Source organism: Carya illinoinensis, chromosome 11 (assembly GCF_018687715.1).
Source record: "Carya illinoinensis cultivar Pawnee chromosome 11, C.illinoinensisPawnee_v1, whole genome shotgun sequence".
NCBI lineage: Eukaryota > Viridiplantae > Streptophyta > Magnoliopsida > Fagales > Juglandaceae > Carya > Carya illinoinensis.
The window spans coordinates 12,738,275-12,753,920 of NC_056762.1; the positions used below are offsets into that span (position 1 = coordinate 12,738,275).

The following is a 15,646-nucleotide window of genomic DNA, read 5'->3' on the forward strand; positions in this document are numbered from 1 at the left end:
TATTTTCTCTTCTCCTTCCGCATCAAATTCTCAGCCCAACTTCGTATGAATATTGAAATGGCAAGATTTATTACAACTTTCATATTCAAACTGGGAGATTTTCTTATTCATCGTCCCTACTAATCCCGATAAATTTATGACAAATTTATGCATACTGAGAAATTTTCTTCTTGAATTATCTGAAATGCACTTGTGAAAAAAACTAATCACTGAGGGTCTTTGCACTCCCAAGTTTAGTCAAGACTTCGTTTCTGGACACCAGGTACCAATCAAAAGAATTTTCTTATTCAAAAGTTTGAATTGGGTCTAGCATCTAAAACAATAAAGCTAAACCTCTACAATTTTTCTCAAGAGAGGGAAAGGGCATGGTGCCAAAGGAGCTGGCTAATAAGAGGTGGATTATTAAAAGAAGAGCATGCTTCTGATTATTTATGTTTGATCAACAAAATGTGACACCTTATCAGAATGCCACCCCAATGTACATAATGGCTCCTCCCCCATGTTTTGTTTCTTGGGCTCCCCATAAATGATCACTTTTCCAATTCAACATCACATGATGAGATTTTAGAAACACACAAAACTGCGAGTGATATTTAACTGTTATTGATACAACCACTTTCCTCACAGTCCGAGTAACTTGTGTTTATGTTGCATTAACATTTAGGAAGTGTCGACAGGTGCATCAGGATGTGCTCCCCACTCAGTCCAAGATCCATCATAGACTGCAACATCAGGCTTCCCGAGTCGGTGGAGACCCTGAAAAACATAAAGCATAAGACGTTTTCCATCTTCAAGGTTTTTTAATTGCCAACATAATGAATTCCCAACAGAAAACTAGGCTTTGTAGGCATCCGATCATCTTAATCTATATATCCTCTAGGTTTGTTTCCACTAACTGAATTGAAACAAGACGAAATTATAACCTATATACCCAAATGCCCCGAAGGAAGGGACATCATTTCCTCTCCTCCACAAGTCTAACAAAAACAAAATGCCAAAGTAAGCAAATATTAAGACATTATAAATGAGAGAGAGAGAGAGAGAGAGAGAGAGAGAGAGAGAGAGAGAGAGAGAGAGAGAGACCAAGGCAAGGATGCATGCAGTTACTCCAGTGCCACATGAAGTTACCACAGGGCTTTCCAAAGAGATGCCTGCATTAGAATTTAGTTTATTAGGATCGTCATATAACAATCCAGCTGAACAGAAGTGTGGCCAATTGACCTCTACTCTACCGTGGAAACACAAACATAGCATTATTATTACTAATCATAAGCAAACTATAAAAGCTAGATGGATATTGAAAGAAAAACATGGCCTTGAGTTATTCTTGGAATCACAAACCATATTAAACTTATCATTTGATTCACCACTCTTAATATTGGATTTCAATGAAACACAGCAAACATTTACTAAAATGTAGAATTTCTCATCTTCTAAATAAAGAATTTCCTAGTCACATATCTTTATGTTACAGAAATTGAATTACAATCCCAAGGCCTAATATGAAATGGAAGAGGTCAAAAACATTGTTGAAACAAGTCAAGTGTTCTGTATATTGGTTTGTGTATATACTTGTAGTCATCAGGCAATGCCTCTCATGGCTAAAACAGACCTGTGACTAAGGAATTATCATTGGAGCCTAGATAATTCACCACTGCCAAGACATTTCCAAGAAATTAAAAATACAAAGTGAGTGCCTTAGTATTCAGACCTATAATTTCTAAACTACCTTGGGTGGTAATCATATGGTGGAAAAGGAATGTAAAAATCTTCGGAAGAAGAATTACAACTGAAGGAGTACTTCAAGTGACGTGAATGATGGAATGTGCATATACACACATCCCAAGAAATATACACAGATCCAACCAAAAAAATGCAAAGATCTAAAGAAAAATGCAAGAAAAAAAAAATTCATCTGACCCACAACTGAATCTTTATGCAGAGACCCACGGCTACACCCTGGCTATAGGTGTGACTTGAAGAAGAGGTGGAGAAAAAGAAGAGGAGACGAAGGAGGAGGAGAAGCAGAAGTAGAGGATAAGAGAAGAGAGAGAAGGAGAAGGGGGGTCGGCTGCTTAAACTTTATGAGGGATATGAGAATTATAGGGTTTTTTCAATATGGGCAAGTGGTTACTCCACCCGCTCACTAGGGCTTTAATCTTTACTATTCGCCCGCACTCGCATCCGGGGCAGGCAGGTTGCCCGCCCGTCCCCTAGCAGGACAGGTTGATGGGGTGGACGGAGTGGGTCCAGTTGACCTGCTGCCCACCTGTAGAAGTTTAGAACACACTATTCCAGCATTGTAATACCCTCCAGTAGAGAAATGGAACAGTGCTTTCAATTGCATTCATCCAAAGCCACCATCTAGATTTTTCCCACCTTTGGGTGGAACCCTAGAAAATGGAATTACCTTTCCATCAACAGAACAAAAATCTTTGAACTTGTGAAATCACCACTTGTTCCAAAAGCTTAAGTTAATGGAAAGATGTAGATTTTATTATTTTTGTTTGATAAGTACTTAAAATAGTTAATATAAACGATCGCAATAGGCCAGATTTTATTATTTATTTTATATCTTAACACTCCCCTTTACATGTAGGCCAGACTTCCCATCAATGGGTGGCCCAACACGTGGAATATTTAATTAAATAGAATAAAGTGTAGAGTCAAAGTTAAAACTCAAAACCTCTACTCTGATACCATGTAAAATCATCACTTGTTCCAAAAGCTTAAGCTAATAGGAAGAGGTAGATTTTATTATTTATTTTATATCTTAACGGAACTTTTTAAATAAGTTATGATAGTAATCATCATTCTAATCAGATTCCTTTCCCACCTTGAATACCTCAAAAGAAAACAAAGCAATGTAATAATCTTTTCCCTTCCTGTTCTGTCCATTAACTATTCATTTTAAATTCCATTTGTTTGCTTTCAATTATGAACTCCTAAAAACAATGTAAGTAGCTGAGATACCCACAACGCTTTGCATTGGGCACTCTACAAGCACAGTCTCAAAGGCATATTCAGATCATTCATGTATGCTTGTGTCTGTTTTCAAGTGTGTTTGGGCGTGTGTAATATTTATGTATACAGGCATTCATACTGTGGAGAGTTTTACATGTGTCTCGTGGCTAAGCCCACAGTTTTTGTATCTATTCAGCATTTAGTTTACCTAAATTATTTCCAATAAACAGAGTATTAATATTTAAATACAAATTAGTTTTATTTTCTTTTTAGATAAGTAATTTAAACTTTATTGATCATAAAAAGGGTGCTACCCAAGTACATGGAATATGCGGAATTAGTTTTCATGTCAAGCTCAATCAGGTATTTAACACTTACAATGAGATATAAAACTGTCACGAGAATAGAAATGACATTAAATTTCTTTTAAAAAATATATCCTTACCTTCTTGATCAAATCGTCTCTTCAGCTCATCTGCAGGTAAGAGTGACTGTGAAGAGTCCAACAACTACAAAGAAACACCATGCACGTCCATCAAAATAAAATATCATGGAATAGATGTCAATTTCTTTTGGATCAAGTGAACTAAGCCATACAGGAAAAGGCATAAGAACAACTTCATAAAAACCTTATTTTTATGGGTCCAAAACATGTATCATTCCACACAGTTGATGTTACTCAGTCAGGCTTTATCAAGTAATTTTCCGGAATGGAACTCATAAAAAAACATTATGCCAGTTTCCATTAGCCACTGCTAATGTTTTAACAAAATCTGTATTGCCAATCCAGATCCCAATATCTACAATGTTGGATCTTGCACTGTAGTTCCCGACGTTCCACATAACAGTTCATGCCACAGAGAGCAGTAATTGATAAATTTTTGAAAACCCAAACATGACCATTACACAAGAGAGATAATTTATAAGGATTTCACCCTTCCCTCAAATTACAACATATATACTATTACTCTCTTTAACAAGATTTTCTTTATTGGGTTAAAATAATAAGAACACGTAACAGATTTTTTTCATATCTTGGATTAACGATTAGATATATATATATTTGATAAGTCGATATACATACACACACACACATTACATTCTTGCTTTGTCACTGACTGCATCTCATATTTTAAGCAGAAAGATGAAAATTATAAGTCACACAATCCCTAAAAGTTCATTTTTCAGTTTATTCTTTACATTTATATTCATACAACATAGCCTTTTCAAATTCCTGAATCACCAACCTCATCAAATTTCCCAAGAATTACAATAAATTTGAGTGAAAGAATCATGTAACATAGTTATTGAAATACTTCTAAAAACTGAGATGATAAAACTAAAAGAAATCTAAAATATCTACTTGATGTCAATAAACATAATACAGTGAGAACTTTATAACTTCTGCCTTTTTTTCATCCAAAACAGTGGTCACAAAAAGTTACATGTCAACCAGAAGAGGAACTATGTACTTAAACCTATCTAAATCCAACCCATTGTTTCTATTATAAGTCAAGAAATTTATTTAGACTTCCAAGGCAGGAAAATATTGAGAAAGCCATGACAATCATAATTTGTACAACATTTGAAATAAAGCTAAATGCAAATGCAATCTCAAAAAAAAAAAACAATTGGATTCAATTAACAGTTTGGAAGGCTATGTGTGTTTCTTCATGTCATCACAATACAATAGAAACCATCCAACAACTTGATCTTTTACCTGGGCAAAAGGAATGCACTTGCTGCCAGGTACATGACCACTTCTTATCCCCTTTCGAGGTTCTGCTGCAGCTCCATCAAATCTGCAAGATTAAATCTCCATCAAATCCAATGATGTTGCACTAAAATAGGACCCTAGAAATCATAGAAATTAAATTTCTACCTAAAAATGATTTTCTTAACCACTTAACACAGTGTTCAAGTCTAAACCATCCTTGGCCAAGTATGGGGAAAAACAGTGTAGACTACAGAAATATTGGGCCTGCAAGTTGGACATTCAATCATATCTGGATGCAGCTCCGTGAAGCAACTAGAATCAACTGAACTCCAGTCTCAACAGGGAGTTGCGTTTTACTATCAGCCATAAGCTTCATATTGGGCAAAGTGCTTGTACTGGAAACTATATTGAGACGTACTCTAGTAGCCACCATATACTTCAGGAATTCCCCTCTTGAAACATTTTTCAAAGATAACAAGAGTCAATTTCTTTTGATAAGTAACAAGAGACTTGTTTCTTCCCACAAATCAGTCAAATAGGCAATATGTTTTTTAACATTTTTTTTGTTTAGAAGAGGGGTCGATAAATGTCATAAACTTCATTGTAATTGTGAAATACCTTAGTTATATAGAAAAATAAAAAAGGCAAACGAAACAGATGGATCCAAGCTTCAATTCTATTTTGTTTGTATAGTTTATTGCCTATAATAATGCAATACTTTGCCAAGCTACCAAAACTGGCCAACCAAACATCTTCATGAAGCACTGCAAGGATATGAACCCCATCCAAGGTGAACACAGGAACTCTTAATGTGATACAACTTATTCTCACACACATTTTCTTAAAGGTTGCTACTTATAGGCTGACCTTTTTCATAATGCAGAGCTTTTTTCAGTTGCTTATTAGTTGATGCTGAAACCAACAACAAAATGTTTATACAAATTATTGCACATGATAAAGAAGAAATACAGGATTAGCACTAGCTACCTGGCCTTTGACCGGGCATCTATGTGCTGGTGAGTTCTTTCCTCAGTGTTCTTTCTAACCTGGAAAATACACAAAAAGTAGAGTTAGAATCTGTATATATCAGAACCTAAATATTTGTTTTCTTCCCTGTCTTGATGACAGGTAGACTTGTGAAGTAACTATTTTCCGGCACTTCTCACCAGTAATAATTCTTTCCTTTCAATTCTCTAAACCTGGATTTCAGGCGCATCTCACTGGAATTCTCTTTCTATGCCTTTATTTATTTACTTTCTGTCATATTTCTGATGCTTCTTGTCAGAAATCCTCTTTGTTCTTTCGGTTAGTTTTCCTTATTTATTATAAGAGAGTTGAGAAAGATGAGCAGTGTTAGGGGTTCAAAGCATAAAATGCACATTAGATGCATTTACCTCTTTAATTAATATTTTAACAATGTCCATTTGTAAAAATTGATATTCTGGGTACCACTTTCAGAAAAGAAAATGAGACATGCATCTTAATTTTGTTGCTATAACAGCATGGACTACAATCTTTACCTGCTCGAGGGTCCAGACAAGATGGGGCTGAAAATTTGTCTGAAATGTTATTGGCCCAACCTGCAGAAAAATAATGCATGTCATTGAGATGACTAGAACCAAGATTGTGCGAGTAAAATTCAAAACAGTGTTATAGATAAAGAAAAGTGTAGAGAAGCAAAGAATTTGTTTTTCAAAAAGAAAATTATCATTCTGGTGAGCACATATTATGATAAATCGATAAAATATGTTAATTGCAGCAAAGAATATTAAAACTTCATTAAGGCAAGGACAATTGTTTCCCAGAAAAACTTTCTCCTGTTGCAGCCACTATACTAAATTTACTTTTATACAAAATTATGTAAATTGCATCAAGTGATATGCCACAAAACTACACAAACACTATATTTTCCATTGCCAGGTAAGATGTAAAAAATAAAGAATTTCCCATGATCTGCTATCACAGATGAGTTCTGCTGAAAGTAAACACAAGAAAGAGATCTTCAGCTCTTCCGCATGACCAGATCAAATGAAAACAAAGCGGCATTCAATGGCAAAAAAATTTGTCCCATCTTCCAGTGGCATATTATTTTAAAGTCCAAACTTTTCTGCTTACTCTGGTTTTGGTGATTGAATAGTAAGTTCTTTTCCAAAAGCAAATCCCACTTGACGAATAATTTATCACCACCAATTTGAGCTCAGTTTTCAAGAGCATGAACTTGAGAAACTAGTAGATATGAAACCCAAGGACATGTATAGATTTTTTTTTTCCCAATATTTAGTATTAAAAGAATTTATATGGGAAATAAAAAGATTTGCGGGAAATAAAATAAGCATAATGAATATAAACCTAAAACAATATGCACTTTAATAATAGTTTACCACCCCATAAAAGATAAGAAGGAAAACCTGAAACTAGTTGAATGATTTGTGAACTTACCACCTGTCCCTGATACACTTTCTCTATTGCCTCACTGGCAGCACTAGCTTTCAAAATAGCATCACTAGAAGCACTAGATTCAACATCGTAGCCAGATGCACGCCATCTTGGCAGGCCTCCATCTAAAACCCAAACTCTGTCATGCCCAAATACTCGGAACATCCTTATGATTTGAATAACAGATAAAATATATTAGTCTATGATTAGTAACCACAACATGAAACATGATTCTGGTCAATTGAATGGTTATTGTCAACACCACAACTCACCACCAGACACGAGCTGCACTAAAAATCCCCTTTCCATCATAAACAACTAATTCATCTTTGTTCTCAATGCCAAGAGCAGAAACAGCGGCGGCAAAGGCATCCTCAGACGGCAACATGTGTGGCAACTGATACAAGTCATCAAATCCATATTATAACTTCCGCAGGGGGGACTGAAAAAGCATACAAGTTAAAAGAAAAGGTGATGTATAAATGGTGCTATGGCAGAACCCAGAAAGAAAACCATCTGAGTTGAGTACCAATAGAATATTGAAAATTTTTGTTGAATCATATTCTTCCAATTCTCATACAAAATATGTCCCCATTTACATTTGATTTATTTATCAGTCAACTGAAGAAAGCATCGTTGATAACTCGAGGCGGCCTCTTATAGTCCTCTTTATTTACAAGAAGCACATAAGCAACAAAAACCCCAACTAACAATAGCTTTACAATGAGTCAAATAAATACGATTTTCAAGATCCCTAAAAGGGCAGGTACTTTAAGTAGTACCTTGCTAGCTCTCTAGAAGGATTCCTCAGCAAAAATTTTTGGTGCCTCTGCAGATAGCACCTTCTCCAGAAGCCAATTTGGCCTAAGATACTGGGCCAGTATTTTCAAAGTGTCTCTGGATAGCTATGTTGTAAAGTAAGAAAGGCCACTTTTATCCCTATTCAACTCTTTCTTTCACTCTTATCACCTTGCCAATTTTATTAATCTACAAACAAGTTCCTTCAATCCTCACAAAAACCTCAATTATACTTTCGATTTTGCTGCTAAAAAACATCACCTTTAACACTAAAACTTTTTGTCAAAGCAAATGTATGTCCCGTTGTACTTCTCTTCGCCTAACATTATCTTTTCTTTTCTCAATTGAGTTTGTAAAGTACTGTTACTGTCAGTTTTAGTAAGTGCGCACTTAAGTGTAAAGCCTCCAACCCGAAGCACGCTTGCCAAAAGCAATGCGTATTTACAGAAGCTCACATTAAGCATGCTTTTCTGAGTGAGCTTAAAACGCAAAAGCCTTTTGTGGTTGTTTGAAAGAAGTTTTAACAGGTACTGTTAGTCTGGACCATTTTTTTATTGGCACCGCGTGTCCAAAACAAAGTCCCGACTAATCCCAAGGTGCATAAGCCCTTGATAAGGAGTTTCCTACAAGTGTATCTGGATAATTCAAGAGGAAATTCTTCTAGTCCGATGGCCCCTAGAAATTTTTTGTGGTAGAAATAATAGTGTATGGCGTCCTACACCATACACAATGGTTTCTCATAAATACTAAGGAAGAAGACAAAAGAATCTTGTCGCTTTCCCTTCTCTAGACCACATTGCACCCCCAGTCAATAGTTTCTCTCTGTACTTTGCCTCCCAACACTCATTCCCCCTAAATTTCCTTGGACTCTCCTGAAACCCATTACAATACTGCACAGAAGCATTCTCTTCTTTTTTTCTCGGCCTTGGACTTTCAAGTAGGTAATCTTTTCTTAATGGAAAAGCAAATTTTCCTTCGACTATTCCGAGTCCCAAAATCCATTTCCTCTACTTAGTCGTATGTTGGGGGTGGCAGTTGGCAGTGGTTTGTTGTCAGGTTTCATGGCGGGAAGGCCTCAAGAAGGATTGGTTAATGTTTCTCATCTTTTGTTTGTAGATGATACTTTGTTGTTTTGTGATGTGAATCCAGGCCATGTGCAAACTTTGTGAGCACTTCTACTTTGTTTTGAGACTGTGTCGGGCCTTAAGGTAAACCTAGGAAAGTCCGAGATGGTACCAGTGGGCCAGGAGAGAAATATGTGTAGATTGGCAAGTATTTTGGACCGTCAAGTTTCTTCATTTCCAATTAGCTACCTTGGGCTTCCTTTGGGGGCTACATTCAAGGCCAGCACGGTTTGGGATGGGGTGTTGGAGAAGGTAGAGTGGAGGTTGGCGGGTTGGAAGAGATTATATTTGTCAAAAGGGGGTAAAACCACCCTTATCAAAAGTACGTTGTCTAACCTTCCAACATATTTTCTGTCTTTATTTCTCATTCCAATTTGTGTGGCAACTCAGTTGGAGAAGTTATTTCAAAGACTTTTTGTGGGGAGGAATAAGCAAGGAAGCTAAGTTTCATTTGGTTAGTTGGAATAAGATTTGTACTCCCTTGTCGTGTGGTGGGTTGGGGTTTCAAAATTTGAGTATCTTTAATAAAGCATTACTAGGGAAGTGGTTGTGGAGGTATCATCAGCAGTGTGGTTCTTTGTGGAGTGTTGTGATTGATTCTAAATATGGGAGTGCTTGGTGACGGCTCTAGAATTCATTTTTGGCATGATCCATGGTGTGGTGGTAGGGCTCTTTGTGCTGTTTTTCCAGATCTTTTCGTATTTCTCAAAATTCGGATGCTTCCATGGCTGAGTTTGTGGATTGTTCCAGTGGCTCTCCTCAGTGGAATGTTCTTTATCCTAGAGTTGTAAATGATTGGGAAATGGGGTTTGTTTCTGACTTGTTTGGTTTATTGTATGCTACTCAGCTTGTGAGGGATATGAGGGATAAGATGGTCTGGATGCATACTTGTAACAAGTAGTTTTCAGTTTGTTCTTGTATAAGACACGATCTAGGCCGAATGGGGTTCATTCTTTTCCTTGGAAGAGCATTTGGAAGAGTAGGGTGCCATCAAAGGTTGCATGCTTTGGCTGGTCTGCTACTTTCGGGAAGATTTTGATGTTAGATAATTTCACGAAGCGTGGATTAATTGTTTTGGATTGGTGTTTCTTATGCAAGAAATCCGGTGAATCAGTGGATCATCTATTGTTACACAGTGATGTGACCAGGTTGTTATGTAATGAAGTGATCAATAGGTGTGGTAGGGCTTGGGTGATGCCTACGAGAGTGGTGGAGAGGTTTAAGGGGTGATGTGCAAAGAGTCACTGTTTGGAATATGATACCTTTATGCATTATGTGGTGCATTTGGGTATAGAGGAATGGTCGATGCTTTGAAGTTAAGGAGCGTTTGGTGGATGTTTCTTCTAAAATTCCGTATTTCAGTGGGCTTCGGCTATTGTATTCAATAGAACTAGTGTCCATGATTTTCTTGTTTCTTTTTCTAGTTCCTAACATGTAATAGGTTCAATTTTTGTATACTTCCTGTGTACTTGGCTTTGCCTTGTTACTTGTCTCAGTAAAATTTTTATTCATAAAAGAAAATATATTTTACAAATATTTTGTTATTATACTTTTATTTTAAATAAAAATATAAGCTTTACTTTAATCAGGCAAACGTTTGTGCTTTGAGCCTTGTGCCTAGGCTTTAGGCAGCATTTGCGCTCAAGTGTAGTTCGTGCTGTCACTAATACTGATTACTGCAGCAAACCTAATTCCTTCTTTTAAAAGCCTTTTCCTTTAAGGATTCTCACAATGGCCTTTTATAGAGACTTACTATTCTGAAAGCTGTATTGAGTGCAACTCAGTCACTAGATGTCTAAAAACATTAACCATAAAAATAGATAAATCAATAAAAAATACAGAAACCACAACCTCTATGGATGACTAATATATTCAAAGCAAACCCTACAATCCTTTTTTTCTTTTTCAAAACATGTGCTAATACAGCACATAAACCTACATGCTCAGCACACAAGGAGCATAAAAAATAAATACTCCAGGCAAAGTCAATAATTTGGCATACATACGATGCTGCCTGAGCACAAATGGATGGGGGTTTGTAAAGAGGGAATTCTCATATGAGAAAAAAGTGGCAACAAAATTTCTAACCATCATGCATATATAATTCATGACAGTTTGTCCACAGAAAAGCATGTAGATCATTTAAGATGTCTATATATATACACATATATGCATATGTGCGTTTGAAAGTGCAAGCATATGTACGTTTTGTATAGGTGTATATACAAAAATTGAAATCAGAGAAGCTATCTCACATTTGTAGTTCGGTCTGATATTCCATCTACATCGAAGAAAAGGGCACCAGGAATGTGAGCAACCTGTTCGAGTGGGATTAATTCAGGGAAATGGATCAGAACTGAGGACAAACTCCAAGAGAAAAGGAATAGGGAGTATATCCTGATGATACCATATAGCAATGTTTATTCGGATAATGGTGATGAAAATCCTTAAAAAGAAAATATAGAGTGCTTTCAAACACCAATCCAATGAATACCTGATACTCTTGAATTGGATTCCTCTGCTCATCTGGCATGTACCACGATGCATCCAACACCTGAATATAGAAATGCATAAAAATTACGATCTTTTAGGATCTTGAGGGTGTAAGTGTAGAACTTGTCTTATATATAGCAAAAAAAGTAATACTTGGCTTGTTTCAGGGGTTGATGTGCTATAAATGCAGAACTTATTGTTTGCAGAAAGTTTTAGCGCTTAGAGCCCATGTCTGTTTGAGATAGCTAATAAATGCTTTGCACATGGAGCCTTCCTCTTTTTTTGCACATTAATATTTTAGAAGTGAAATAACAATTAACTTAACAAATGTTTTAGTAAAGTATTTGCAGTATATATAAGTAGGATGTGAGAAATATCATTCGAATATGCATGGGAACATAACAAATTATCAACTAGAATTATCTTCCTATGTAAAAAGTTGACTCCTTTATAGTAATTAAGCGTATTCTATAAGAGCTATCCAACCGACAGAAAAGTCACTTCAGTTGAGCTATAATTACCCACCTTCCCCCTATACCTTGCGCACACGCACGCGCACACAGACACAGAGAGAGAGAGAGAGAGAGAGAGAGAGAGAGAGAGAGAGAGAGAGAGAGAGAGAGAGAGAGAGAGAGAGAGAGAGAGAGAGAGAGAGAGAGAAGGAGAAAAGGGGAAGAAAGGGGGGGGGGGGGGGGGGGGGGGCTATGGGTCAATGTGGGTGAATGTGTCATGTGCACTTAAGTGCAAAGCCCAAATGCTTCATAGAGCCTAGATGCAAAGCTCAAGCATAACACTCAATGTTGTGAAATGCACATTTTTAAAATATAGGGTAATAACAAAATACACATAAAATACAAATAAAAAATGTTTTTGAAAGCAAGATGGTGATATAGTAGTGTATAACTCAACTTGTGATAGTAGGCAACATCCCAATCAAATGATCAACCAATTAAAAAAGTTTAGACATAAGATATTATATAATTCTCGTGTGCCCTACCCTATATGCAACCATGTCATTTAAGTCATGATCAAAATCAAGTACAATGTTGAATCAAAATATACCAAAAGGCAATGTCATAAAAAAGATATGTAACCCTCGTCACCTTCCACATCTACTTCATTCTGATCATTAATGGTACAAATACACAGTAATAGTTAAAACTGATATATATATATATATTTAAAAAAACTACAAAAGTGAACTTATTGCACTTTAAGCTCACTGGAAAAAGCACCAATAAGCACGCTTTGGTAAATGTCCCTCGCTTGTTAGTATGTGAGGCATCTCGGCCTTGGTGCTTTGCGCTTAACTGCGCTTCTATCAAAACTGCAAGTGATCTCATTATTTATCAAGAATTTCCCAGCCAAAAAATAAAACAATAATAGATCAGACATAGCAAGCTATTACCCTATCAGAGTTTCTGGATTTATTTGAATTCAGTAATTTAGCATCTCAAATTCACAAGTCATCTTACGAACATTGGAAATTGAAAATCTTCTTGAAGCAACTTCAACAGTAATGGACATTTAAAAATTTAATGGTGGGGACGAAAGCAAGACAGGGTTTACCATCTTCTAGGGATTTCAAGCAGAAAAGTCAAGACTTCCAGATGATGTTAACCTCTACCTTGTTAAAAACTAAGCTCTAATTAGTTCATTTGTACCTACCATAATATTATAAGTGACCTGGTGGGGAAAGGAATTGAAACTATATCAATGGATGCTTGTATTCATTTGTTGAGCCGACTTCAATCAATGGAAATTTCTTCAATTAGCTCAATTCTGATTGAGAGAAAAAATAGCTCCTTCAAGGTATTCACATAAACATATCATGCACTCAATCAGACAAGTACTTGGTTTGGAGGCAATGCCAATAAAATGAATTTTGATGGTTATCTATGTCCTAGTATTAGTGTATACTTTAAATTTTATTTATTAAGGGATAAAAAGATGAGCTTATTAATGAAGGAGAGAGATTTTTATACAAGCACACAAACATTAATGTTAGCGTGGATGCATAGTTACATACAAATAGATATGAAAGGTGTATTATATTTTGTGATATCATAATTATTTTTTTGGCACTGGGTATCCGGGAAAACCATCCCGACTAATTTGGGGTGCACAGGCCCTCGGCAAAGATTTCCTACAAGTACACCTCGAATAATTCAAAGGGAAGTTCCCTTAGTTTGATGGCCCCCAAGAGTATCTATTCGGGGTTTTGAACCCAAGACATACGATTTATACAGCTTGCTCTAGGACCACTACACCACCGCTTATGGTTATATATACGTGCATATATATATAGTTATATAAAAGACCAAGCAAAAAATATTACCACCCAAATAGAATACCATACTCAAGAAAAACAAGCAGGTACCTTGAGATCAGGCTCCTTGAGATTAGCATGGAGCCAATCAGTGGAAACCACAGGCTCATTTGTAGATAATGATAGAGTTGAAAAATTAGCTCTTCTGCCAAGCATTGAGGAAGCCATAACACAAGGAATCCGAAATGGCATTTTATATGCCGTATGGGTGGGATTAGCTTGAAAGTGAAATGATCTCTTCTGCAAGTAATATAAAGACCATTTCAACTCATATTACCATATGATCTTAGCCAAGAGATCATCATAAGAGTAGAGGGATAGCTTCAGCTCATCAAGACCATTTTAAGACAAACGCAAAGTTTTAACCATCACACTAATAAACACATAATTTTCAGGCAATTACATGATCAACGAATCTCTTGAAAATTTTCCAAATTTGGTTTAGACCTTCAAAATACTTCTAAAACATGCAAAAACAGATCATACGCTATAGAATTTGCAGTGATATCACTTCATATGTCTCGTAGAGATAAGCATTAAATGCCTCTGTGTCTAAAAAAATACTAAATCGTCGATTCCTCTTTATTGCAAAAAGTCTGTACATAAGATACATCGGTTGCTCATTTCGAAGTTTCACAAATAAGTCCATCCCCGATGCTTCAAACATAACTACAACCATTAGAAAAAAAATAATAAACAAACACAAAGTCCAAAACAGTTTCTTTCCATTCTGCAATGCCACTATAGTTGATGCATATAAGGAAGAATAGGGGCCAGATACAAAACGAAAGAAAACCTGTGAAATTCACAAATTTCCACATTAATTTCTAGAAGCATATTCATCTATAAAGCGCTGATATGTGGAAAAACCAACATCTCAAAATGAGAGCCACCGCAAAAATTCAAAACTCAATAAGAAAATTACAAAATATATACACCGACCAACGAAGAAAAACGCCCACAAGGCCAAAACCAATCAAAACAAGCATTAAATCAAAATATAAACAGAGACAATCACAGATTCTCTTATTAGTAAAAAAATCAAGAATTCGAACAAATAAACGAAACCCACAAATGTTTTAAAATTTAACACACACCCAGAGTAGTATTTTTCTACGGAAAAATTGAGACATACGGCGAAGTAAGAAGTCAAAAGTCGGGGCTTGTGAGTGACAGAGTAGGATGAGTGAATCAGGCACTGACCCAAACGAATCCTCGTTAGAATAGCTGATGCCATTACTCAGAGACCATAAGAGTTTATGTCAGGCTATTTGTTTTGGGGGGGTTAGATACATGTGAAAAGAAGCCAAAGTTCTTATACTGCCGCTCGAGCTCGATGAATGGTAGGGTCTCGAGTGTCCATTGTCCAGCGCTGCCGCACTTGTTTTCTTCAAATAATGTTTCTTTGTTTTCTTCTTCTTATCTATCGAATAAGATTAGTTTTCTATCTGCCAAGTTTGGATGGATCTCAATTCATTTCTAAGAGAAATCTCCTCTAATTTCTTTTTTAAATATTATTTAAATATAAATATTTTTAAATTTAAAAAATAAATCAACTTTTTCATCTAATTATTTATCTAATTATTACAATTTTTTTAAATTTTTAAATTAAAAAAATAAAAAAATAAAATAAAATAAAATAAATTTTTTTAAATCTAAAAAAAAAATATTAAAAAATTATATAATAACAATATTTTAAGTTTATATTATTTTTGTTTAATTTTTCTTTTTTAGTTCTCAAAATTTAATAAAATAATTTAATTCAAACTATTTAATTATTATTCA

General features: G+C 35.6%; 1 protein-coding gene across 5 annotated transcripts; it reads right to left on the minus strand.

Moving 5' to 3' along the window:
* Nucleotides 1-399: 399 nt before the first annotated feature.
* Nucleotides 400-15,270, minus strand: LOC122281580 (thiosulfate/3-mercaptopyruvate sulfurtransferase 1, mitochondrial-like). 5 transcript variants are annotated; one of them, XM_043093195.1, is made up of 12 exons: nt 14,997-15,269; nt 13,913-14,101; nt 11,534-11,593; nt 11,295-11,357; nt 7,390-7,514; nt 7,121-7,283; nt 6,202-6,261; nt 5,669-5,727; nt 4,685-4,766; nt 3,415-3,473; nt 1,084-1,153; nt 400-756 (listed from the first exon to the last, which is right to left on the minus strand). In XM_043093195.1, the coding sequence occupies exons 1-12, from the start codon at nt 15,096-15,098 to the stop codon at nt 661-663; spliced, it is 1,128 nt and encodes a 375-aa protein (XP_042949129.1). In that variant the 5' UTR covers nt 15,099-15,269; the 3' UTR covers nt 400-660. The 5 variants fall into 5 exon arrangements, with proteins under 5 accessions (XP_042949129.1, XP_042949128.1, XP_042949131.1 ...); XM_043093194.1 differs by having other exon boundaries at nt 1,084-1,151; nt 3,410-3,473; nt 14,997-15,267; XM_043093197.1 differs by having other exon boundaries at nt 1,084-1,151; nt 3,410-3,473; nt 15,065-15,266.
* Between the last annotated feature and the right edge of the window lie 376 nt (nt 15,271-15,646).